The sequence below is a fragment of the Aotus nancymaae genome, unplaced genomic scaffold, assembly GCF_030222135.1.
Source record: "Aotus nancymaae isolate 86718 unplaced genomic scaffold, 86718_ANA_hifiasm-v0.15.2.pri h1tg000009l, whole genome shotgun sequence".
Lineage (NCBI taxonomy): Eukaryota > Metazoa > Chordata > Mammalia > Primates > Aotidae > Aotus > Aotus nancymaae.
Window position 1 is genome coordinate 11,303,873 of NW_026988420.1, and position 27,037 is coordinate 11,330,909.

Sequence of the window (27,037 nt, forward strand, 5' to 3'; positions counted from 1 at the left end):
TTTCAATACTCATGGTTCAGTCAATCATGTCAGATACTGACATTTTTCCCTATTTGCAATTCGTCTCTACTATGCCCTGGGCCACAGAAAATTTTCTGTGCAGAAATAGTCTTTACAAATATTTGTTTAGGTTCCCAGATCTGACTTTTATGTTTATCTTCATTTTCTTTGTTCCAAACTTTGAAACGTGATTGGAATACATTTTCTAATGCTTTCTTTTTCTTAATTAAAGAAACTGCACTGTATGTTCACAGGTCTGTGAGCTAATGCTGGGAAAGGAACACAGACTACTTTTTATGTTGTTCTTACTGGTTCCTTTTAAGTAGAAGATCCTATTCAGGGGCCTCTCTTGGCATTTCAAAGCTGATTACATCAGTTTTGTTTCCTCATATTTTCTCCGTTATTCAATATTGGCTGCTATCTTTGTAAATAACCTTTATAAATAAACATCATCTTATTACCAGCTCAGCTTAACATAATGTAACTTGACTTTTATTTATACTTTTTAGTTACTATTTTTGGTAAAGTTGTCCTTTTCACGTCTTGCTCACTGTCTTGCTTTATGTAAAATTATCCTTTTATTTAAATTCTTTCAAATATTTATTCCCATTCTGTCTCATTTTAAATTCCCCACTTTCTGTAAAACGTATTCTTCAAACAGATGTTTTTTTAAAAATGGCAAACTGGGTAGAAAGTCCTTGGGTGTTTGAGGTCTCGAGGTCTCAAAGTCCCTAAAGTTCTGCCCCATAAGGTGGATGAAGGAGGTTGTGGAAGTTTGTCTGTAGGTTTGTGTGGACCCACGCCTGGAGATGGATGGGACAGCTTTAACCTCTGTTTTTAACCTGATAGCTTAACTGCTGCTTTTCCCCTGTTCTTGTGTCCTCTTACTGAATCTTTCCTCTTGACTTCACTTTGACGTTAAGAACCATTTCTATCTTCTTTGGGGTCATATTTTCTCTTTTATTTGCAGTGAATTGGTAGATGCTAATTTATACTTATTGAAAATTAATCTTTAAGTTATCACCAGAGAATGAATGAATGGACTAGTTTACATTAGTCTCTGAAATAACCATCCATCTTGTGCCAATTTGCAGATATATTCCTTACATTTTTACAAGAATCTTGCACTATAGATGTTCTTTTTCCCATTACAAAAATGAAGAAACTGAGGCTATAAGAGGCTTTTTAGTGGTTCTCAACTCTGGTTCTATATTAGAATCACCTGGGCGTTCTGTAAAACTATAGCCACTTAGGGCGCATAGTCAGAAATGCTCATTTCTTTGGTGTAGCATTGAGTCTAAGTCCTGATCATTTGTTTCACTTATTTTATGTGATGTTATGTGGTGTTCAAGTAAGGTTGAAAATCACTGGATTAAGTAAATTGTCCAAGACCATGGAGAAGAAATGTGAGCATTTTAAGGAGAGAGAATGTGTCTAATTCAATTTTAGGCACCAGAAGTTATGAATGAATCAGCTAGTGAGAATTCTGGATCTAAAGCTCATGATATTTTTCAAAGCCAAGATAATACTGTCTTTGAGTTTGTATATCTTAAACATCATGTCCAGTTCAGGTTCTTAACTTCCAAAGAGAAGTTGAGAGCTAAATTTTAAAATTTCATGTTTCCACAGAGAAGAAATCTCCTTTCATTGAGTTAAATTTAGGTATAAAAATTTTTTTATGAAGAGTGCATTTCATGGAATAATTAAATGATAAAGTGCATTTGGGCAATTTTTAGAGCAAAAGACTTTCTTTGTTTGCTTAACCCAAAGATCTTATCACAACAAGTACATAAATGGTTTCTTGTATACATCCTTAAACATCTGTGGAGTGCCTGTTATGTGCTACGCGTGATGCTCATTACTATGGATGCAGCTCTGAAAGAGACAGCCAAAATCTCTCTGCTTTCATTTCAGAGTCTAATGCATTCAGACCTGGAAACTAAATTTAGGAGATTATTCATAAGAGGAAAATCTCAGGTGACTGATTATCAGAATAGAATCATTTTTGCAAGGATGCTCTCCAAATAGACTGAGCTTTAAATGAGGGAGTGTTTGAAACACTTGTTTTGTTTACTCATTCAACAAACTCATTCTGCTCAACTCACTGCTTTGTGGGACAGAAGTAGAGGGTACAAGTTGGAAATAGACATAAACGTTTACACATCCATAATGGGGTGAAATATCACTCTAAGACAGAAAGTGGTGAGTGCCATGGGACAGACACAGATAAAAAATTTTGTACGCTCACAGAAGACAGAGATTACTCCCAGCTCAGAGATGAGGATGGGGAAAAGAATGGAGGAAAAGGCAGAAAATAATGGAAAGGTCAGTGGAATTTGACCTGTATCTATCTGCAAGGATGAATTCAATATTTTGCATAAGCATTTCATTATCCCCTGCAGGGTCCATGCTTACCTCTTTTGCTAAATAAATTACATATATGTGCAAATCTTTTCCATTCTTTAACTGTTATTTATGCCAGGCACAGTGGCTCACATGTGTAATCCCAGCACTTTGGGAGGCTGAGGCAGGTAAATCACTTGAGGTCAGGAGTTCAAGACCAGTCTGGTCAACATGGTAAACCCCGTCTCTACTAAAAATACAAAAATTAGCCAGGCGTGATGGCAGCCGCCTGTAATCCCAGCTACTTGCGAGGCTGAGGCAGGAGAATCGCTTGAACCTGGAGGCAGAGGTTGCAGTGAGGCAAGATTGTGCCACTGCACTCCAGCCTGGGCGACAGAGCGAGACTCCATATCAAAAAAAATAAAAATATATATTTATATAACATACAGTAATTAAACTATAGGCTTAGTTAAGCAGAACTTATTTTTTTCTTTCATCTTAAATTGCCTACCTCGGCCAGGTACAGTGGCTCATACCTATAATCCCAGCACTTTGGAAGTCCTAGGCAGGAAGATCACTTGAGTCTAACAGTTCGAGACCAGCCTGGGCAATATGGTGAAAACCTGCCTCTACTGAAAATGCAAAAGTTAGCCAGGTATGGTGGCATAGGCCTGTGGTCCCAGCTACTCGGGAGGCTGAGATGAGAGAATTGCATGAGCCCAGGTGGTTAAGGTTGTAGTTAGCCAAGATTGCACCATTGCACTCCAGCCTAGGCAGCTGAGTGAGACTGTGTCCCCCCACTCCTTTGCCAAAAAACAATCACCTACCTCTTCATCTCTTTCAACACACTCGTAATACACACTCACTCTGCTCTCTCATCCTTCTTTTTTCTTATTTACACTTCAACAGTCACAGGAGCATTTGATTTGAAAAATACATGCTCACAGTGAACGCCACTTCTTAATACTGTCTCATGGCCTCAAGTTAAACTTTTATTCCTCTGGATTAAGTAAGGAAGCTCTTGAAATTTAGTGATATGAAAATTAAGGAAAACCAGAATAATTTTTTGTAGGTAAATTTCCTGAAGCCTGGACCCAGACTGGTCACAGGATTTATTATTTAAATAGGACTTGAAAGAAAAGCTAAAACTGCAGGTAATTTAATTAGAGGTACTTTAATGGTCCCAGTAAAGTTATTCTGTTGTAACAAACCCAGCAACATAAGCAAACACTTTTGTACTTGGCAGATTTATTATGAGCCTAAAGAGATTGCCTTAAGTTCTCTTATATGTCATAGTAACAAATACATTTAGAAAACTAATATAGGGATATCGTCATTTCTGATAATTTTACATATATTTGAAGTGTTCATTTTAAAAAGTGTTCAAGTGTTTTTTTTAAAACACTTTTTGTTTACTTAATATTCATAGAGCAGATGCCCAGGCATGCATGTTGTATTTTTAAGATACAAAGGAATGCAAAATTAAAAATGATCCCAGGAAAGTAAAACCCAGACACCATTTCATTATCCTGATACCTCACACAGGGCTCTAATAGGGCAATGTGGTGTTGAACAGAAAAGCTCATGGTTCATTTAACTTCCTGATAGTTTCATATTCAGATTAAAATCTGCCAGTAAAAACATATTGAAAATATTATTAGATAAGATTACCCCCAGAAAAAAGGCAAAGGAAAATAACAGCTCCAAAGAAAACATTCAATTTGTTTCAGTGGTGTTGAGGCGCCCCTTGCTGGCTTATGTGTGTATTATCCAACTCTATCTGCATTCCTTGACCTTTTTTTTTTGGTAAATTTGGTGGTGCAAATTAATTCTAGATTTTATATTTTTATATATTTCTCTTTTTTGGTTTTGCATGAAATTGCATCAAGTTTGATGTATTCTCCAATTTCTTCCATGCATCCTAATTCGTCAGATTTGTCCTGTTCCCTTTTCTCTGTGAACTTATCATCTCTCCCTGCCTGGTCACTGTGTCCTCCTTTTACTGACCTTGGCTTTACTTTTTAAATAATTGGTTCTACGTCCTGTGAGGTTTGGGTTTTGTGGGACTTGGTGACAACCCTCCTGTGACTGCCTGTGGTGTCCTTTCCTGTGACTTCCCTCAGTGGCTTCCAGCAGAGGCCCCAGGCCACAAGCTGACTCCTCTCTGAGATTCCACAAGGTGACAGGCCTTGTGTACCATAAATCATCCTCTTTCTCCATTAACTCTAAGTCAACAGTTTAAAATATGTCAACTTCCTCATCTTCTTACAGCATCAGAATGCTAATTCTAACATCTTAGAACTGGTTTAGAAAGAAAATACTGAGATGTGAGAAGGGGAATGCATGTTCAAAGGTACAAATTGAGATTAAAATATGGTAGTTAGGTGAGCACAGGACTTTTGATTACACTGAGTGGACTCAGGTCTTTGCATCCAAAGTATTCTATTTGTAAATCATATTTAATTTCTAGAAATCTGAAATATTGAAATCGTTTCTTAAGTGGTCCATAGGAAATGTATGTCAGGGTAGAATAAAAATTGCACGTTCTTTCTTATTCAGCATTGTTTAAATTATTATGATTGAAACTTCTGCAATCGCAGTATGCCATGCAGCTTTCTCTGTGGTATGGATTTCTAACATTGGCGTTCTCTGCCCAAAATGTTCGGAAGGACTTTCCCTCCCCACCTCAATCTGAAAGTCTATGGGATGGAGGAACCAAGGCTCGAACAGCTCTTGGATCCATCGTATGTGCAAGGAAAATTGACAGACTAGGATAAACATCTCTAGGGAAAAAAACCTCAAGTTTAAATCTGCCCTGGGCTTTATATCATTAAAAAATTAATTAAAACTCTTGCTGTGGTCATTCTCCAATACATAGAACTTTATTTACCTTCTTAATTGGTCTCTAAAAGATGTTTTCCTTTTAGAGGTAAGGGCACGTGTTTTCTCAACTCATTTCAGAGGGAGCACCGCTGTTAGTTACTATTCTTGGAGGTCGTGACTTCAAGAAGCTGAAGCCAACCATGAGCTCTTCAGCTACTTCTAATCTTGCCAGCCTTCCTAAAAGGAGTCCTTGCTCATCTCCAAAGAGCTGGCTTTTTAGATAATCTGTCAGTGACAGTCTAGAAGGCAGAATTTTTCCTTTGTACCCTCAAATATGTAATCATCACTTAGTTCTTAACTCAGGCTTATGAAAAACTTTACGCCAACAAAAACATTAATTTGTGCTTATTTTTAATACATACAACTCTAGAGCCTTATTTGAAATAAATTATCTGAATTTAATGAAAGGATTGAGCGTAAATTAAAAATTAAAATGGAAACAGTGGGAAGATGAATGAAGCAGGACATGTCAGACAGGGGGCTTGGAATGATCCCAGTGACCCAAACCTTGCCCTGGGTTCAGTTTATTATCACCGAAGAATACAACCTAGTATAATTTAAAATATAATCTGTTTTAAAATATTTGAGCCAGGCTTTTCTTGTGGATTTGGAATTTGTTTCTTTGAGTAGTAAATGAATTATTTTGGATAAACTAACATGCTGTTTGATTTGAACATGAATAGCCCTATGTGGCAACTTGGACAAGGCACTACATAAAGGCATGTTTTCCCTTTCTATTATAGTGTTTCTAAGACCTCAGAGAAATTTGGAATCTATAGATCCACAGTTTACAATCCGGAGGAAAATGGAGCAGATGAGAGAAGAGAAAGAGCTGGTGGAACAACTTCGTGAGGTACCCAAGAAACATTATGTAACTAAAGAAGAATTTTCAGAATTTAAGCAACATTCAATATTGTTGAAAAATAGACTTTGAAACATTTCAAGCAATCCTAATTTCAAATCTAGCCAGCTCACTTACTGACTGCTGGATATTGGGCAAGCCACTTAACAATGCTGAGTCTGTTTCTTTATGTACTAAAAAAATGGTATGACCAGGCACAGTGGTTCACACATAATCCCAGCACTTTGGGAGGTGTAAGTGGGCTATCACTTAAGTCCAGGAGTTCAAGACCAACATGGGCAACATGGTGAACCCCGTGTCTACTAAAAATACAAAAATTAGCTGGGCGTGGTTAGCGTCTGCGTGTAATCCTAGCTACTTGGGAGGCTGGGAGGCTGGGGTGGGAGGATCAGTTGAGCCCAGGAATGAGAGGCCACAGTGAGTTATGATTGCACCATTTCACTTCAGCCTGGGTGACAAAAGTGAGACCTTGTCTCTTAAAAAAGGGAAAAAAAAAAGGTTCCAATTGACCTTAGTGGGGTTTTGTGAGGAATATGTGAAATAGTAGTAAATAAAAATAATACATATGTATCAATGCTGGTACTCTTGCAATTCAGGTAACTTTAATGTCCTGTCATTTATTTACTTAATAATATTAAATTAATTTTAATTTTTGTTTTTATGTATTTTTTTGAGACAGAGAAGTCTTGCTCTGTTACATAGGCTGGAGTGCAGTGGCACAATCTCGGCTCACTGCAACCTCTTCTGGGCTCAAGTGATCCTCCCAACTCAGCCTCCTGAGTAATTGAGATTATTGATGTGCTCCACTATGCCCCGTTAATTTTTGGTATTTTTTTGTAGAAATGGGCTTCCCCATGTTGGTCAGGCTGGTCCCAAACTCCTGGCCTCAAGTGATCTGCCCACTTTGGCCTCCCAAAGTGTTGGGATTATAGGAATAAGCCACAATGCCATGACACCCAACCCAATTTTTATTTTTTAAGAGACAGAGTCTCTTTCTGTTGCCCAGACTAGAGTGCAGTGGTGTGATCATAGCTCACTGTAGCCTTGAACTTTTGGACTAAAGTGATTCTCTGGCCTCAGCCCCACAAATAGCTCGGCATAAATTATAGGTACATGCCACTATGCCTGGCAATATTACACTAATTTAAAAATGTTTATAGTTATCCTCAATTTGTACCCCCAAACTGACCAGAGATTTTAAATCAATTAACTAACAGGCAAACCATTTGAGTTTCTACCAAAGAGGAAGTCTTGTGCTGGGCGTCATTGAAGCTTTTAAGTTTGGAGACGGCAGAGACCATGGCTGTCTTAGTCCTTGTCATATTTCTTAGTTCCCAGTGGGCACTCTATAGGCATTTGTCTACCTGCATGGTCTTTTTGTCTGGTTAGGAAGATCATAGATAAATATATCAAAGGTTAAATAACAGCACAGTTATTGAGTCAGTCAAAAAGGAAGAAAACATTGGTAAACATTAGTATTAGCTATTAAAGGCAGCACATTATGAATTGCTGCATGAGTTTTTTATGTTCAAAAAGAAGTATCACAACTATGAACTAGAAGAGTCTAAGAAAGCTTCTTGACTAATAATGGAATAACCATCTGACCCTGCAATCCCATTACTGGGTATATATCCAGAGGAAATACATTGTTCTACCAAAAAGATACCTGTACTCATATGTCTATCACAGCACTACTCACAGAAGCAAAGACATGGGCTCAACCCAGGCTCCCATCAACAGTGGATTGGATAAAGAAAATGTGGTACATATACACCATGGAATACTACACAGCCATAAAAAACAACAAAATCATATCCTTTGCGGCAACATGGATGCAGCTGGAGGTCATTATCCTAAGCAAATTATTAAATAGAAAACCAAATACCACATTCTCACTTATAAGGCGGAGCGGGAGCAAAACACTGAGTATATGTGACACAAAGACGGAAACAATAAACACTGGGAATTCCAAAAGGGGAGAGAGAGAGGGGCGAGGGTTGAAAAACTACCTGCTGGGGACTATTTCACTGCTTAGGAGATAGGATCATTAGAAGCCCAAACCTCAGTATCCCCAATATACCCATATAACACACCTGCATGTGTACCCCCCAAATCTAAAATAATTTTTTTCAAAAAAAGAAAGGTTCTTGGAGGAGATAAATTTGATGTGAAATCTTCTTTCACTAGCAAATGTGAATGGACTGTTACTCTCTACCAGGCTGTGTTCTAGGTGATGGACGTAGGAGAGAACAGAAAGGTCCCTGCTGTTCTGAAGCTTATAGTCCACTGGGAAGAAATAAGACAGAAACAAATAAATATACAGTTTCAGAGAGCAGTGAGTTCTACAAATGAGCAGTGAGCCCTATAAACAAAATGTAGGTTAAATTAAATCAGGATAGGTCAGCATCTTTGTTATAGCAGATGATACTTTTTATATGGCTTAGCAAAAAGTCAGGAGGAAATAATTTTAAAAAGAAAACAAAAAAACTCTTACCACCACTTTAAGCCACTGTGGTGGTTCAGCAAACACAAAGGGAAAGTTAGACCTCTGTCATGTGCCCAGACTGTCTGGATGTGATGTAAACTGGAAAGGTGAACTTTATGAAATCTACACAAATAAGATCAGAAGCTGAGATATGGCCCTCAGGGAGTGATATCTTACAATTTCATCTTAAACATGGGTCATATTGATCATTTATGTCTTACTTTAGTGATATGAAATGAAAGCCTCAAAGGGGGCCTAAAATATTGTCCACACGCAAGACTGTTCTGAAAGAAATTTATATAACACTATGAGATGCACTGTTTTTCAAGTTTTCATTTATTAAAATCACCAAATTAAGTTATCCTTTCATAGGCTGTTATCCAGTTAAAAGGAGCTTCTGTTGCAAAAGCTCCAGTTAAGGTCTGAAAACTGATTTCTCTACTTCTACTTCCAAGAGGACAGAGCAGGCATACTTTTCTCTATTCCTCCCACTAAGTACACCTAAAACCCCCAGACATACATAAAACAAACATAAGAACATTCTGGAAGGTAAAGAGAAGAAGACAGACTAATTAGAGTCCTTGAGATTTGAGGGACGCCATAGTGGTGAGCTCCAGGGGACTTTCTTTTTGCCTCATGTATCCAGAGTTGGAGCTGAAGTCATTGGGAACCCAGAAACAGTCATGGGCACAGGCTTTAGAAAAACAGCAACAAAAGCCAACTTTCTCTAACCAGATAACCAGGAAAGGGACAGCCTAGCAAGACACAAAATTTTAGACCATAAATGCTCTACTGCAGCTGAACACCACAGGAAATACTGTGGCCCCCACCTCAGCCACACCAGCAAAGCCTGTCAGGTGAAACTTCCACCCTTGCTGGAATGCTATCAGAGAAGACCAAGCCAGGAGCCAGAAATTTCATCCCCACTGGTCAGTAAGGAACCTCGTCTGCTCCCAGAGTTTCAGTGGAGACCACATGGGAATCCTGGATTCCCACCCCCACCCAGCAGTAAGGAGGCACCTACCTCTGCCCCCAACTTCTTGGCCAACTGAGACCCAATGGGAAACTCAGATGCCTACATTAACCTGGCAGTAACAAGATTGTGGCCACCTTCCCCTGCTGAAGCAGTGTCAAACAAACAAACAAAAATCCAACTAAAACAGAGATTTAAATAGGATCCAGAGTCTCATAACATAATACAAAAATGTCCAGGTTTCCATTGAAAATCCCTCATCATTCCAAGGAGGAGGAAGATCTCAAACTGAAAGGGAAAAAAGACAATCTACAGATGACAACATTGATATAGCAGAGACGTTAGAATTATTTGACAGATATTTTAAACCAGCCATGATGAAAGTGCTTCAATAAGCAATGATGCACAGGTCAAAGGAAAGGAAGAGAATACCCCAGCAGAGAACTAGAGACTCTCAACAAAGAAAAAGAAGACATAAAGAAAAACCAGGCTGGGCGTAGTGGCTCACGCCTGCAATCCCAGCACTTTGAGAGGCTGAGGCAGGCAGATCACAAGGTCAGCAGTTCAAGACCAGCCTGGCCAACATGGCGAAACCCCATCTCTACTAAAAATACAAAAAATTAGCCAGGCATGGTGGTGCATGCCTGTAGTCCCAGCTACTCGGGAAGCTGAAGCAGGAGAATCGCTTGAACCCAGGAGGCAGAGGTGGCAGTGAGCAGAGACTGCACCATTGCACTCCAGCCTGGGCGACAGAGTGAGACTCTGTCTCAAGAAAAAAAAAAAGGAAATCAAGAGCTGTAAAATACATTATTCAAAATAAAAAGCCCAGTGGATGGGCTCCACGGCAGAATGGAGATGATAAAGGAAAGAACTGGAATGAAACTAAGAGAGAACATAGAAATCATCTAATCTAAACAATAGAAAGCAGATTGAAAAATCAGTGGATGGAGAGCCTCAGGGACCTGTGGGAGTGTAACAAATGATCCAACATTCGTGGCATGGAAGGCGCAGAAGGAAAGGAGAATGGGAGCAAGACAGAAGAGGAACTTGGGGGTGGGAAGGAAGGGGATGTGTCTATAATTTTTCTTATTTTGAGACAGAGTCTGGCTTTATCATCCAGGCTGGAGTGCAGTGGCGCAACCTCAGCTCACTACATTCTCTGCCTCCTGGGTTCAAGCGATTCTCTGGCTCAGCCTCCCGAGTAGCTGGGAGGGTGTGTCTATAAAAGGGATCCTTGTGCTGGTGGGAATGTTGTGCATCTTGACTTTGTCAATGTCAATATCCTGGTTGTTTTGCAAGTTGTTACCATTGAAGGAATTCGGCCTAAGCGTACATGGAATCTCTCTATGTTAGCTCTTACAATTGCATATTAATCTATAAATATCTCAAAAATCAAAAGTTTAATTTTTTAAAAGAAGGACAAAAACTGATTTCTCAATTACAGATAGTCTAAGAGAAAAGCAATTTTATTTTTAAGACAGGGTCTCATTCTCTCAACTAGGTTGGGGTACAGTGGCATGATCTCGGCTCACTGCAACCTCCACCTCCTGGGCTTAAGAGATCCTCCCACCTCAGTCTCCCAAGTAGCTGGGACCACAGGTGCATGTCACCACACATAGCTAATTTTTTGTATTTCGTATTCAGGGTTTCGCCATGTTTCCCACGCTGTTCTCAAACCCCTGAGCTCAGGCATCTGCCCACCTCAACCTTTCAAAATGTTGGGGTTACAGGTGTGAGCCACCACGCCTGGCCTAAGAGAAAAGCATTTCTTTTTTTTTCTCTTTTCGGTCGCCCAGATTGGAGTTGAGTGGTGCAATCTCGTCTTACTCAGCCTCCGCCTCTCAGGTTCAAGTGATTCTCCTGTCTCAGCCTCCCAAATAGGTGGGATTACAGGTGCATGCCACCACGCCTGGCTAATTTTTGTATTTTTAGTAGAGACGGGATTTCACCATCTCGGCTAGGCTGGTCTTAAACTCCTGACCTCAGGTGATCTGCCCACCGAGGTCTCCCAAAGTGCTGGGATTACAGGCCTGAACCACTGTGCCCAGCCAGAGAAACGCATTTCTTAATCTCTCTTCTGCCCCATGCAGACTGCCTGAACCAGTCAGATTTAGTTTTTATTTATCACACTCAAAAAGTGATTCCATTATTCCATTCATTCTACTAATTAAAAGTTTTGCACTTAACCTAAATCTGTTTTTATAAAGAGGGATTTTGATACTGTTTGAAAAGATGTAAATAATGTGAGTGTTTTCTAGGCATTGTTATCCTTACCCCCATGATGAAATTAGTGCCTCAGTTCATAAATACCCATAGTTGCATTTTACCCACAGTTATCTCAGTGTTAATAGCAACTGGATTCCTTCTGATTTCCCCAACAGAGCATTGAGATGAGATTGAAGGTCAGTCTACACGAAGACCTGGGGGCAGCACTCATGGATGGTGTCGTCCTCTGCCATCTGGTCAACCACATCCGCCCACGGTCGGTGGCGAGCATCCATGTCCCATCACCAGCGGTTGTAAGTAACACCAAAGGGAAAGTAACTGACATTAAACAGACTTTGAGGGGGCAGTGTTGGTGGTTTAGGATGTCAGTGGTGTTGGAAGGACCCTGCTCAAATCTTTTCCATTGGGCCCTAAACCATTATAAGACAGCAAAGGAATGAAAGCAACATTTTCACTGTAAAATGAGAGACTATTTTAAAATAAATATATAAATGACAGAAACATAATTTTATTTCAATATCAAGCAAATAACTCGAAAGAACTTACTGACCGGGCACGGTGGCTCACGCCTGTAATCACAGCACTTTGGGAGGCCAAGGTGGGTGGATCACTTGCACTCAGGAGTTGTATTTTTTGTAGAGACAGTTTCTGCCTCTGGCAAAAATAGAAAAATACAAAAATTACAAAAATTAGCTGGGCATGGTGGCACACACCTGTGGTCCCAGCAACTCGGGAGGCTGAGGTGGGAGGACTGCTTGAGCCCAGGAGTTCAAGGTTGCAGTAAGCCATGATTGTGCCACTGCACTCCAGCCTGGTGACAGACTGAGACCCTGTCTCAAAAAAAAAAAAAAAAAAGAAAGAAAAGGAAAGAAATTACTGATTGACTGCTAACTTTTAAGACTACAGGAACATAAAATTTTCTCTTTTTTGAGGGGTTACTGTAACAGTGAGAAGTCTTTCAGAAAGCTTCTTTTGGTTGGTAACTTCCCTTCTAAATAGAATCTTTTTTCTCTATTCATATGGAGGATTTTAGGATAGTCCTGAAAAGATGTGAGTTCTATGAACAACATTATAAATAACCTGTCAAGGAGTTAGTTAGCAGTCATGACTTTAACAATTTCTTGATCAGTCCCTGCACTCAAGGACTCATTGGTGATGCTCGGGAAATAGTGGGGAGGGGAACGTGAATGAGACTCCTTAATGTCTGCAAATCCTCATCTCTGCTGTAGAAGAGATAAAGCCTGCACTCAGGGGTCTCTTCCTAGATATCACAGCATGTTGTGAACTAGAAGAGAGCCATAGAGTCAGTTTTATGGTTGTTCAGATGAAAGTGGAGAAATCACGGATAAACTTGTCCTTGAATCCTACACAGGATTTATACAAATAGAGAAGAAAAGGCTGGGTGAGGTGGCTCATGCCTGTAATCCCAGTACTTTGGGAGGCTGAGGCAGGCAGATCACAAGTTCAGGAGTTCAAGACCAGCCTGGCCAAGATAGTGAAACCCCGTCTCTACTAAAACTACAAAAATTAGTTGGGTGTGAAAGTAGGTGCCTGTAATCCTAGCTACTTGGGAGGCTGAGACAGGAGAATCATTTGAACTTGGGCGGCAGAGGTTGCAGTGAGCCGAGATTGCACCACAGCACTGCAGCCTGGGTGACAGAGTGAGACTCCATCTCAAAAATGAAACAAAAAACATAGAGAAGAAAGAATCTCTGCTCACCCTTTTTGCTGTTTGTTAGGAAAGGCAGAAGAATTTAGGGGTTAAGAATGTAAGGTTTGGATTAAAATTCCAGATCCTTCTAAAAGCTATACAACTTTGGGCAAGAGATTCATCCTCTCTTTAACTTGATTTGCTCTTCTCTATAACGGAAATGTTCTTGTGAGTATGAAATAAGATACTCCATGTAACATACACATATATTTAAGCCATTATTATCATTAGTGTTAATACGGCAAGTTTTCGAAATTTGGAGCCCCATAAATGTGCAATGTTCATAAAATGTGAGCGAGTCAGTGTGCTGGGCTGAAGCTCATGTGAGGCTCCTCTGTCCTCTCCCGTCCGCAGGAATGCCCCACAGTGGCGTTATTTGTCCTACTTTCTTTTCTCTTGGCAGCAGGAAAAATTAGCTGATGACCTTATTTCATCTTATTTTCTTATCTGTCATATTGAACCTATTTTTTTCTTTCAATGATTCAACCACTTTTTTAGCCTCAGAAACATAGTGGGGACAACAAGACCAATTTGTCTTCTTTTTCAAATCTGCCCCCAGCAGCCTTAATGTAGGGCAGTAAATTCTGTTCCATAATCCAATATGAAACTCACCAGTATCTTTTACGAATGAGATCCAAACTGCCATAAAGTCATCTGAGCCTTGTACTAGATTCTCATTTAATAATTTTTCCCAAATTATGAAAGAGATGCCACAGATGCCTTAGCCCTCAATTTCAGTGTACAATGATCATTTTACAAGATGTAAGATGACATTTTGAATTGTGTACCTATTTATCTTTATCTCCAGGAAAAATGCTACATTGTTTTAGAAATCTTTTGGTTTTCACCTTTTTTCTTTTGTAAATAAAAATTTTAAAAATAAATAATAGGAAACAATGAATGACTGGTAAAAAAGAGAAAAATAAAGGAAAGCAAAAGAAAAACATATCACTTTATTCTCCTACCCCAAAACAGTCACTGTCGCTATTACCATTATGTTTTCTTTACTATAATCATTTTTTGTAAAATTAAGTTGTTTTTTAATTGTGAGCTTCTCATATAGACTAGTAATTTTTAAATATATTATTGAAACCTAAATATTTCCCCATGTCATTAAAATTCTCTCTTATTTTTTGTTTGTTTTTTTTGGAGACAGAGTCTCCTCTGTCACCTAGGCTGCAGTATAGTGGCACGATCTTGGCTCACTGCAATCTCTGCTTCCAGGGTTCAAGCGTGCCTCAACCTTCCGAGTAGCTGGGATTACAGGTGCCCGCCACCACACCCAGATAATTTTTGTATTGTTAGTAGAGATGGGATTTCACTGTGTTGGCCAGGCTGGTCTCGAACTCCTGACCTCAAGTGATCTGCCTACCTTGGCCTCCCAAAGTGCTAGGATTACAGGTGGGAGCCACCACGCCCAGCCTAAAACTCTTCATAAATACGTATTTGATTAACTATAACATATTTTAGCCTGTTTTATTATATTGCAGTTTTCCTTTTTAGAAATGCAATTTATTTCTAAATGTCCACTTCTATCTAAATGTCCAATTATCAAAAATTCTTCAGCAAGCATCTTGAAGTCCTTTTGGGCCAGGCCCCGCCATGCTGTAGCCACAGAACCTGCTTCCCTTCTCTGTTCTGTGCCGTTGCTCTCTTCCCCAGGCTCGGCACAGGCATCTCCCTTTGCCTAGAAAGCTGTGCCCCACCTACCCCCTCAAATCTACTTGACCCTTCAGCATCACTAGCTCCCTTTCCTTCTGTGTTTCAGCATTCAGAAGGCAAACCATCTCAACCTCTTAGAACTGGGTTTCTTCCTTTGTTCATTTTCCCTCACACCAACCGCATCACAACTAAGAACTATGCTGTATTATACTGTACTTTCCTGTAGCTTGCTAGTATTTCTGGCCCCAGTAGAGCTAAGTGAGCCTGGGGATTGTCTTTGACTCCACAGATGTATCTTTAGCACCAGGTTTAGTATCTGACTCGTAGTAAAGCAATAAATGCAATTGTATCTGCCAGCAGCAAAGGATGAGGGCATCTTTTCTACCAGCATTATCACCAGCAAAAGCATTCTCATTCTTCCTTCATGAAACTAATACTGTCCATTTTTTATGCCAAACTGAGGGAATATATCAGTGAACAAAATCACTATCATTGTCAATATGCTTAGAGACTGTTCCTTAGAAAAATGAATTTCTTCAGTCTCTGACAATTTGATAAGCAAAATATTGGCATCCTAATTGGTGTAATTGGTGTAATTTTTAACTATTGGACCAGTGGTGAGGTTGAAGCTTTAGCCATTTCGTTTGTCACAAGTACTTTTCTACCTGAAGCTAAGTAACGATCTTAGAAGACGCCTTCCCTTTCTCCCAAAAAGGGAGAATTATCTTTCTGTAGCTTGGAACACACTCTCCATTAACTTCTTGGGGCTGACCTACATATTTGGAATGATGTTGGGCATCTTTGGAGTTTCAGAAAAGACTCACCTGAGTCGTAAGTAAATGAAGGAAGATAATGGGCCCAAAGGATCAGAGACAAACGCTAGAGTCTCAGCGTGATGAAATGCCTCTTGGCGCCTTCATATATGAGCCTGCCAGGTCCATGACCTATTCTTCTGTTATCTTCATGTCATGTTCCTCAGGCCTGCTCCTTCTATTTGCATAAGGATTGATGCAGTGATCTTCCCCTAAGACATGCCATGGGGTGGGCAGAACCACCCAAGTGACTGCTGGCGACATTTTTGTAGGGCCTGTGTGAGGGGTGTGACTTCCTCCCTAATCAAGATAGAGAATATTTGTTTAGCCTTCAACCTAAATTGTTTCACAGGGCAACATGCTTCTTTCTGTTTTGATCAGGGTTTTTCTTTTCATATTTAATAAATGCTGTACAAGTTAGATTTTGATGATTGTTGCTTTGTGCCCCTATAAGATGGAATCACATCATTCTCACTATTAGCAGGATAAGGCCAGTCTTTGTCACAGTGGCTCCTCCACCTACATGGTTGGAATCAGTCATGTCTCTTTGCTTTCTTTCCTAAGGAAAATAGCGGAGGAATATTATAATTTAGCAGCAAAGTGCTCAAAACGTCCCATGTAAAAACAGTATAGTATATATGTGAAATGTGCCTGTTATCCATCCCACACCTCAGAGGCCATCTATAACCAAGGTTAATTCAATTGTGAGAAGCTTTTGGTTAAGTCCTGAACATCCACCATTTTCAGTGCTGTTTATGGTGATACTGCCTCTATACCTATGGCTTTGGTGGGAAGGAGATTAATTGGCTGGTGAATTTAAACCCTTTATATGGAAATATATTTGTTGATGGGAAAGGTGATGTTTCCGGTGTACTTTAGTTGAACTAAAACAGGTTACACAACAGTATGATCGCATAAAAACTATATATACATGTACGTGTGTGTGCATACATAAACATACACATATATACATATGTATGCAGAAAATTTTGCAACATATACATCAGTGTATATACATCATATACATATATCTATGTGCATACGTAGGCCTATACGTGTATCTGTGTATGCATACACAATATCTGGAAGAATGAAATCCAAAATATTAACAGTTTTTATCTAAGATGGATATTTCTGGGGTGATATTTTGGTTTCTTCTATTTGCTTATGTGTTATTTTCTTTTCCTCCAATAAACACGTATTGCTTGTGCCATTTAGAAAGTTTAAAATTTAACCTGTTATTAAAATGGTTTCTCTTTTAATAATACACGATTTCTGTATATTTGTATTTATAGCCCAAACTCAGCATGGCCAAATGCAGAAGAAATGTGGAAAACTTTCTGGAAGCATGCCGAAAATTAGGAGTGCCAGAGGTAACACCAAACTTACTTCATATAACTGTGTTTTAGTAAAAATGTTATTTACTATATGAATTTGAACCACTGAATTGATGCAAAGCTTTGTACATGCTTTTCGTCTCAGCCTTTATTGAGGAATAATATTGAATAAATTATGTGAATAAATGAACTTTTAATCTAAATTGCTCTATGGCAGTGAAATTAACATGACTATGTATGTAGTATGTTCAGTTCTGAGGTAAAAGGGAAATAATTTAAGATTTTGAAGTAAGTGTGAAGTTTTGAACTTGAAAAAAAATTAATCCGCTTGATTCTCTAAGAGAAGAAACTGCTGAGGCCAGAAGTGAGCCTTTTCTCAGGTTTCATAGGGTAGAATCTTGGAGCTGATGGTTTTCTTATCCCAGGCTCTTAAGCAAAGATCTACTGATTGATTATCATTCTCTGTAGTTGTATTTTTTATATGTGGATAAAAATAATCAACATTGGAAATATATTATTATTATCACTAATGATTATCATTAATAACAGCAGTGTTTGTATGTTGCTTCACAGTTTGTTAAATATTTGCATTTCATTTTCTCCTTTAGTTTGCTTTGGGCCCAAAGCTTTTATAACATAAACTGATTTCTTAGGCAGACATAAGGCAATCCACTCAGAATATGGAGTAGCTGTATAAGTTGAGAAGTTTATCATCATTGTAATAAACAGAAATTGACAGAAGTTATGTTTCTTATGATTTCTTCTATCTTAATGCCCCAGGGAGAAAATAATTTTAAAAATACCTGAGATACTGTTTTTGAGTATATTAATTATATTTCAATATAATTCTACTTAGTGATAGGAATTAATTACTGAAATTGACAAAGGCTTTTTCCCCTTTCCCTTTCTCTCTCCATAATTCCCTTCTTTTTTTCTTTCTTACTTTCTTCCCTTCTTTATTCAGCTTGGTGGGATTCAGGGGTGGGGGAGAGTGGTAGGCTTCTCATCTTATTTGAGGAAAAGGAGAGCATTATTTAAAACATCTTTAAGTCAGAGCTGTAGCAATGCAAGGATGCTTACAAATTTATATTTTAAAGAGTGTAAATTTTATATAATGGATTGTCTTTGTGATCTGTTTTGCTTCAGTAGTGTTAATAACCTGCGTGTCTATTGTGTGTGTACATTTTAATATTGCATATACATTTCTTGGCTTTGAATATATATGTGAATGCACTTTACCTACCTTTTCTAATGATTTGCTTCTGTCATGGGCTATGGAGATTTCCCATGTGCGAATCAGAACTCTCATGCCAAGCTTCAGTTGATAAATTATTCATGTCTGTGCTAGAAAGCACTTCATCAGTACTTTAGGTCATTAGGTTATGACCTAACTCCCTGTGATTTTTAAAACTCATCAATGCTTTTTGGCTTACAGTGATACAAAATAAAATGGAAACGTCCTTAACCAATTATTGTGAGTAAAGATTGGTAATTAAGATTTCCTTTTAAAGTGAAGAAAAGGAAATCAAATTACCATTAAAATGCAGAGCAAAATTTGTCATAATTTCTGAAGATGCCCCTGGCACTAATGTACAATTTATAATTCCCAAGAAAGTTAAAATACAGGCAGTGAATGATCTTTTTCTGCCAATGTCCCATTTAACTATGTTTAGTATCACTTAGTATATTTTTGGAATTATTTTTAAGGTTTGAGGTGATATTTTTTTTTTTTTGAGATGGAGTCTGGCTCTGTTGCCTGGCCAGGCTGGAGTGCAATGACACAATCTTGGCTCACTGCAACCTTCTGCCTCCCAGCTTCAAGCAATTCTCCTGCCTCAGCCTCCCGAGTAGATGGGATTCCCAGGCGCGCACTACCACGTCCAGCTAATTTTTGTATTTTTAGTAGAGACCGAGTTTCACCATGTTGGCCAGGCTGATCTTGAAACTCCAGACCTCAGGTGATCTGTCCACTTCGGCCTCTCCAAGTGCTAGGATTACAGGCATGAGCCACCCCTCCTGGCTGAGGTGATTTTCAAGTTTCCCCTTATGTGTGTATGTGTGTGTGTTTGTGTGTGTATACACATATGTATCTATCCTGATGGATAATCCAATAGCATTTTACTGGTGACTAGAGTTTAAATTCACTGCTGCTGGAAAAAAAAAGTATGTTAACAGTTGAACTTCTTTAATGAGAATGTTAAAGTAAGTAAAGACTATTTAGTGACAAATCAGAAATTCCTATTGGAAGGCAATTGGTATCTTCCTATATACTCAAAACAACGTGTTTTCATCTCACAGAGTACATGAGGAAATGTTTTTGTCTAAGAATATGACACTAAGTTGAGAGACCAGACGACTTCCCCACACCCCCTTAGATATTTATACTTCTTCACTACCTAGGAGGGTTGATGTCTGAGTGTATATGTGGCACAGTACAATCAATGATTTACACTAAAAACATCATCATATCACAAGACCACTTGCAGAAATTCATCTACAATTAGACATTTTAAAAGACATTTTTAAAGACCTAAAAAAAAAGAGAACCTATATCATTACCTTTTCTTATTGCACCGTTTAATATTTGAGTAACAAAATAGTCATCGATTTCCTAGTAGTCAGCATAGTAACTTCCCCCTCATTTGCAAGCTTTTTTTACTTCTTCATCTATAACTTGTCTACACACATACACAAGCCACAGAGATCTTGAGTTCTGCGTTTTATAAGCTAAATATCTAATGGAGAATGAGAAATCATCCTGTAGATACTGAAAACTCACAGCTGTGTTCTTAAGCCTAAAATATATTGTCCTTTGTAATAGAAACACAGTTTGAAACTACAAACCAAAGTCAGAGTCAGCAGTTTGTATAATTTTTTCACATTCATATAGATCAATACAGTAGCTGAGCAGATTTAGTTAAATTATTACACATAAAGTAATAAAATGGGATGGAAATAATAATAATAAATTATTTTCTTTAGAAGTCCACATAAACACAGTCCCAGGCATTTGCTCCAGGGTTGGTCAAGGTTCATGACACACTTCTGTGTGCTTCAGCAGCTAGAACCACTCTGTGGTTTCTCTAATACCCAGGCAATGTGTCTATGCAGGTTGTGGCAGTATACTACCCAAATTGGCTGAATAAATAGTAAAGGTTAGTGGGTAAGACTATCCCTCCATGACATTTAAAAAATTTATTATGCTATTTTAAGATAGGGGTCTCACTATCTTACTCACGCTGGTCTTGAACTCCTAGGCTCAAGACACCCTCCCGCCTTGGCCTCCCAAAGTGTTAAGATGAGATTATGGACACGAGCCACTGTGCCCAGCCCTTGGTGGTATTTTAAGCCCACTTTTTACAAGAGTATAGAAAGACAGCAGTTCTGGTGTGGCTTATTCATAAATGCATATTGGCTACATTCAGAATTATAAGCAGCGTAAGGTACCATCCCACATCTCTTTGTGGTGTTGATGCTCAGTGGTCAGACTCTGCAGCTGTCTTCAACGTTTAGTGCAAGCATCAGCTTGGTCTAGAAGACAGGCCTTGGTGGGCTTCCAAATTCTTTGGGGTGTATTTTTACCAACACCTGAGAGTCTGACTCCAATTAGGCCTTGACCCCATGAGACTTTTAATGGATACATTGGGGCTTCCTTTGACTTTTCTGAATGCTCTTGGAGATTCCTGACCTCTAACGTCTACATAGCAGATTGGCTACATGTTCACAGTTGGTACAGTTCATGGTTGACTATTGGGGGTTTTCAAATGGATCCAATTTTAGGGCTAATTTAGGGCTCTTCTTAGTATTCTCTCAGGTTGAGAGAAATCTAATTTATAAAACATCAAAAATATTAGAAAATAGACATTTGGTTCACCAAGGAAATTTTTCTACTGAATTTTAAATAGGTAACTTTGATCTCAAACTTCTGTAAGGCGTGAGGTCCTTAGTTTAACAGGCCTGCCCTCTTTAGATGAGGGAAGTTAGAATAGAAATGTACTCTGTTGTCTAAATGTTCAGTCCTTCATCTTCCTTACTGTTTCCAGAGAAAAGATAGAGGAGAAGATTAAAGGCAGCAGCTCAGTTGACAGTGGTAGACTCCTTGACAGCTGAGGGCGCCTTCCTGCCTATCTGGGCAGCTCAGAGTGCTGGAGGGGGCAGAAAGTTTTCATTCCACATGTGCAAGGGCAGGTCACTTGGCATCCTTGAGCTTCTGCGTCAGCCAAAGGGAGTTACAAATAAAACCTAAAGTACGTTCAGATGTTAATGATAATTGTGTTAATGTAAGTGGAATTATGGCTGAATTTTCCTTATCTTTAGTAAATTTCGTATTTGCATTTCTTGTGTTAAAAGTGGTATGTATGAAAGTCATAATAGCATTTTCACTTTACGCCTGTTGTGAGGGTTTAGGAAATTACATGTATGTAACTGATTGAAGTTTTTGTTTTTTTGAAAGACAATCTACAAATTGAAGCTACATTTTTTTTGTTTTAATCTTGAGAATAGGAGAAATAAGTTTTTTATCTTCTCTAAGCCTTATACTTCTCTTTCTTCCCCAAGTCAATGACGTTAGTGTTAATTTAAATCATGACTAACACTTTGTGGAAGGATGAGATTCTTATTACAAGATTTATTTTAATTTTCCATGTATATTGGTTAATTCTAAGGGTGAATAAAGACAGGTTTATTGCTTTATTAATGTCAATTTTTAAATTCATAATTTATTAAAAAGAGCCAATCTGACTCTTTTCTAGCTATAAAAGTTGCAACTAATTTCCAAGCTATTTTTAGCTTTCTGTAAGTCCATAAAATTGGCAATTAGTTGTCATATATTTGGAGAAGACTGGAAATACTTCCCCGCCTCTCTCCTCTCCCTGCCAAATTATAACTCATCGCTGAATTATGGCTTTAAATTGCAGAATGACCATGAACATTCTTGTGTTATGATATTTTAGATTACAAAATACTTGGTAAGCATATTGACTTTTTACATTAAAAGTATATATTTAAATAAAGTAAATATATTCCAAAGTTTTAAATAAGACTTCTTCCTAGGTATGTTTAGCTCATAGAATTTAGACTGCAGTACACCCTGAACTGTCGGATCTGTCTACATTTTTCTTTGTGTCCATAGTATTTGGGGAACCTGATCCAGTAGTAATCTTGGTCACACACTCTGGTGGTGTGCAACCTAAGTGAATCTCTTAACTTCTGGTGATTGTGATTTGTGTTCACTATAATGGGAATCAGCATCTGCACTTGCCTCTGGGGACTCAAATTAATTGTGTTTACAAACGCCTTGCAGCGATTACAAATGCTCTGTAAATACACAGTGAAATTTTGCCTCTTTAAATTTCCTTCCTTTTTAGCATTTTCCAATTTTAATTTTCATAAAGAAATAAAGTATAATTTTTATGTTCCTCTGAGTAAGGGTAAATTTTGGAAACCACAAAGGGCAGAATATCCCAGTCAGAAATTAGGAGCTCAGCCCTGGTTTGCTTCATGGCCCCATTTGAAGGTCTGAATGTGACCGCTGGCTGTGTGACATAGGGTTGAGTCAGAGAGCAGTTCTCAGATGGCCACAGCAGCTCGCACTCCACACATTCATCACGGTGGTTCAGATTTTTGCTACCAGACAGTCTTAGATCCATTTCTTTTTCTTTAGAGATCATGATTTAATTTAAATTGACCACTCTAGGCCGTGACTCTAGGTCTCACCCACTTTAATTCAGCCCAGAGCCTGTGACATCATTAAATTGTTTCCTGGATGAGAAGAATGGTCTGTGTTGGCTGCCCCGTGAGGAGTGTACTACTGAAATCTGCAAAGTTGATCTGACTCTAGTTTTCTGGTGGTGCTGCGGAAGAGCAGACCAGACATGTTCCTTAGGGCTCTGGGAAATGTATTGAAATACTTGCTGAAGATAGAATCATTTGCTTTTAACATGAAAATAGCAGTTTTGTGAAAATCACATTTCAGTTTGCGTATCAGTCTTCTGTCTTACTGCTACTTTGCCCAGATTTCACTGGTCAAGCACAACATTGCAACAGAAAATTCTTATTGCAATGGAAACTTTTCTTAGATGTTTCCTTATCTATGAATCCATGAGCAGCATCTGTCTCCCAGTGAAATCCAATTTATGTGTAGCTGTTTTAATTCTTGGGAGAACTCTTAACAGTGGTAGCTTGATTTCTCCAGATCCACTGGGAAAAGATGCAACATCTGAATACATACAACATGATTTATTAATCTTAAAAATATGTTGTTAAGAGTATCTCTAACTGCATTAATAAAATTAGAATGTTTTTAATCTTATTCAACCAACCTAATTTTGTAGTATTCCTACTTAACTGAGGGTATCCTGCTAACTTCAGAAGACACAAGTGAGGCAAACTTCTCACTTAGAATTATCTTCCAGTAGCTCCATGATTTGTATCTGCTTAACAATGAGGCTAAAATAAAGGACAAAATTGTAGCAAAGTATGTAAAATATATATAACATATATCTTGAATGCCTCACCTAATTTGGAAATAAAACTGCATTTATGAACTAGATGACAAATATTTTCAATCTTTGTTTAATTTGGAAACAAAACCACAGCTTTTCTTGCTTGCTAACATATCAAGTATAATTTTAAACTGTGTTAATTTTAAACTGTGGCCATTTCCAGTTAAGAAATTCAGTGTAGGAGACAGTTGTTTGCTTTCTGACAGCAATAGGCTGCTGGAAGTCAGCTCGGAAAACTGAACCTCTTAGTTTGCATTTAGCTGAAAAACAGGTGTTCTGCTTCCTTACATGGTAACTATTGAGTAGATAAAACACAGACGTCTTTTACCCCTGCCCCAATATGCCTATTTGGTAGTGAAGGAATTTACATAGTAACTCCCTGTGGGGGTGTACTTTACTCTCTACTCTCATCACACATCCCAGAACCCTCCTCTAGACTTTTGGTTAATGTTGCAAAAATATGAAATGTAATATACTTTGACACATATAGGTACATACATAGAACTAGCATTCCCCGGAGTTCATCAACAAGCCTAAAATGAAAAAAAATTAGATGCGTGTGTTAACTTTCAGAGAGAACTACTTTATATCCAAGTCTACAAGACCAGGGTAAAAGATGCACGAAGAGAATGTAGAGGAGGGGTGGGGATTAAATTTTAAACTTTGTAGTTTTTCCTTTAGTAAGGTTAAGTGCTAAATGTCCCAAGTGAAAATCTCTTATTTTTATGCCACTGGTGAGCACATGATGCCTTGAGTATTAGAACTGTGTGAATGGCAGAATGATGTATAAATTGAAGATCATGCCATTCCTCCATGGTGAGACTGTGGGTGAAGGATTTCTTTGACCCATTGGCACAAAATAAGTATTCCACTATTCTACTATTATGATGGATTAAAAAAATCTTTGATGATGAAAGGGTCTTAACTGCTTGAAATAAGGGGTTACTCCTGCCATTGCTAGTAACCAAAAATGTGTGCTTCTTTCTAGCTGTTCCTCCGTGTATTTTTAATTGTATGCACTGTCTCTTTCTGTTCTAACGGCTGCCCTCGGAATAGGCTGACCTCTGCTCTCCGTATGACATCCTGCAGTTGGATTTTCATCACATTCGAAAGACTGTTGACACTCTGCTGGCACTCGGGGAGAAAGCCCCACCACCAACTTCTGCCCTCCGCTCCAGGGACCTTATAGGCTTCTGTCTTGTCCATATTCTCTTTATAGTGCTGGTCTATATCACTTACCACTGGAACGCTCTGTCCGCCTAACGTCTGCACGTGCATCCAAACGCTGTTCTCTGTCACCCTCAGCCTTTGCAGGGTCCTTCCTCCCTTTGATCCTTTGCCTTGCAAACTCCCATCCCTGTCACGTCTTCAGTAATCTCTTGAGTTTTGAAGCTGAACATTACCAAATCAGATTTTCCAGAAGCACAAACTTTGTAGATACAGTTTAGTATCGTTTCTCTCACTGAAAAACAACACCTGCAGTGTATGTGCACCGCATGCTTCCTCATCCACATAGTGCCAGCAGCAGTGCCACGCAGGTCCTCCTCTCCCTCCCGGTGAGCTGCTGCCCTGGGCAGAGGGGAGGAGGATTCCAGGACAGGAGTGTCCAGCACAGGGATTTAGCATATGGACATCTTTCGTTTGGGTCAGTGTTGAACTAGAATTCTAATTCTGGACTGGGCAATTGAGCTGTATAGGGGCCACCTTGCAGGGGGGACAGAAAACCAATATTTTGGCCCAATTTAATCTATACAGAGCTTTAATAATACCACTATAGGCCAAGCTGAATATACTATCTGGAGGTGTACACGTACTTGTACTGCCTTGATGGCCATTCGATTGGATTCCTCCCGGTTTCCTGAAAAGGGAGCCGTGAAGGACACTGGGCAATGTTTCTGCCCACTTCCAGCCCGGCAGACCCCTCTGCCTTATGCAGAAGGGCGCTCCAGGGAAGGAAGTATCATTGCTATTAGAGCCTCACGTGGAGGAATCACTTAAGCACCAATTTTTTTCTGCTTAACTCCTTGTTAGGTCTACTCTTGAGGCTCTTAGAAAAGCATTTTCAAGAAGGATTTCTATTTTTGTACAATAGAACAGATCGTTGCTTTTTTGCCGTATCACCTAATTACTACAGGTCCAGAATGTGATGGATTTGACTGTATTCATTTTCAAATAAAGCCACGAGTCATGGAACATTCTTGGTCCTGGGACTTCAGTTACAATGGGAGGAATCAATAAGATTACTCTCATTTTAGAAGAATGTAGTTTCTCCAATTATTTGAAATGTTCATTTAGCCTTTGATTTTCAGTGACATTATCTAGCAAACTGCTTTATTTTTAAGTCAGCTCAAAGGATTATATAGTAACTATATCTGCATTTGGAGCAATGTGATCAGTTTGCATTTAAAAGGAAAAAAAAGAATTTTATCTTAGCCAAAACATCCCTGGATTCAGGGGTATCTTTGTATAATGTGAGAAGGCCTTGTTCCAAAGTCAAGGCAGCCTCCTTATTTTACATGCTGTTTGCCAAATCCTGTTTCTTAGCTTGGGGAGATGATGGAGCTAGCTTCCTCAAGATAAATTTCTAGTTTATTAAGATGCAAACAGCCCCCATAGATGGCTACTAAGAAGAAAATCTTATTTTTCTGAACATTTTCATGAATCCAGGGGACTTGGAAATATGGAAGACCCGCATAGTTAGAAGAATATATTTATAAAGATTCCTTGCTGCTAAGTCAGATCAGATTTGCTAATGGGAAACATTCTTTACATGATAGTACCTTGAGTTATATGAGCTTCTTCATCCTGACTTTGTGTTGATTGGTGAAATACAGGGTATGTGGAAGTTATCTAATTAACCTCAGTTGTGTTTGAATAACCCACAGATGTACTGAATTACTTTTGGTGCTATCTTGTACTCTTCAATCTGTAACACAATAAAATCCCTTTGTACAATGTCTGATGAGCACCCTGAGCCATAAATTGCTTAATAAACACATTTTGGGTGATTATTCCAAGTTTTTATCTGCCCATTGATACATGTGTTCATGAGCTCTCAGCATTCCCATCCAGCTCTGCAGTGCATCGAGAGCCCTGCATTAGAGGTCATCACTCTGGTGGTTTTCCCCTTCTTTCTGGGGAGAAAATGGGAAAAAAAGAGAAAACGTACTGGGTTGCCACCTTAAAGAAAATAATATCAATAAAAACTGAGTAGGATGCTCATGTAAGAATAGATTTAAT

At 38.8% G+C, this 27,037-nt stretch overlaps 1 protein-coding gene across 4 annotated transcripts in view; it reads left to right on the forward strand.

The window, feature by feature from the left end:
• Positions 1-27,037, forward strand: part of LRCH1 (leucine rich repeats and calponin homology domain containing 1) — a 212,739-nt gene that overhangs the window by 177,082 nt on the left and 8,620 nt on the right. For 2 of the 4 annotated variants that reach the window (XM_012465163.2, XM_012465165.2), the window contains 4 exons: positions 5,970-6,079; positions 11,928-12,065; positions 17,253-17,330; positions 24,854-26,756. In XM_012465163.2, coding sequence (XP_012320586.2) covers positions 5,970-6,079; positions 11,928-12,065; positions 17,253-17,330; positions 24,854-25,060 — 533 coding nt within the window. In that variant the 3' untranslated portion in view covers positions 25,061-26,756. Of the gene's footprint in view, positions 1-5,969; positions 6,080-11,927; positions 12,066-17,252; positions 17,331-24,853; positions 26,757-27,037 lie in introns of those variants that run through there. The other 2 variants (XM_012465166.2, XM_012465164.2) reach the window with 1 other exon arrangement.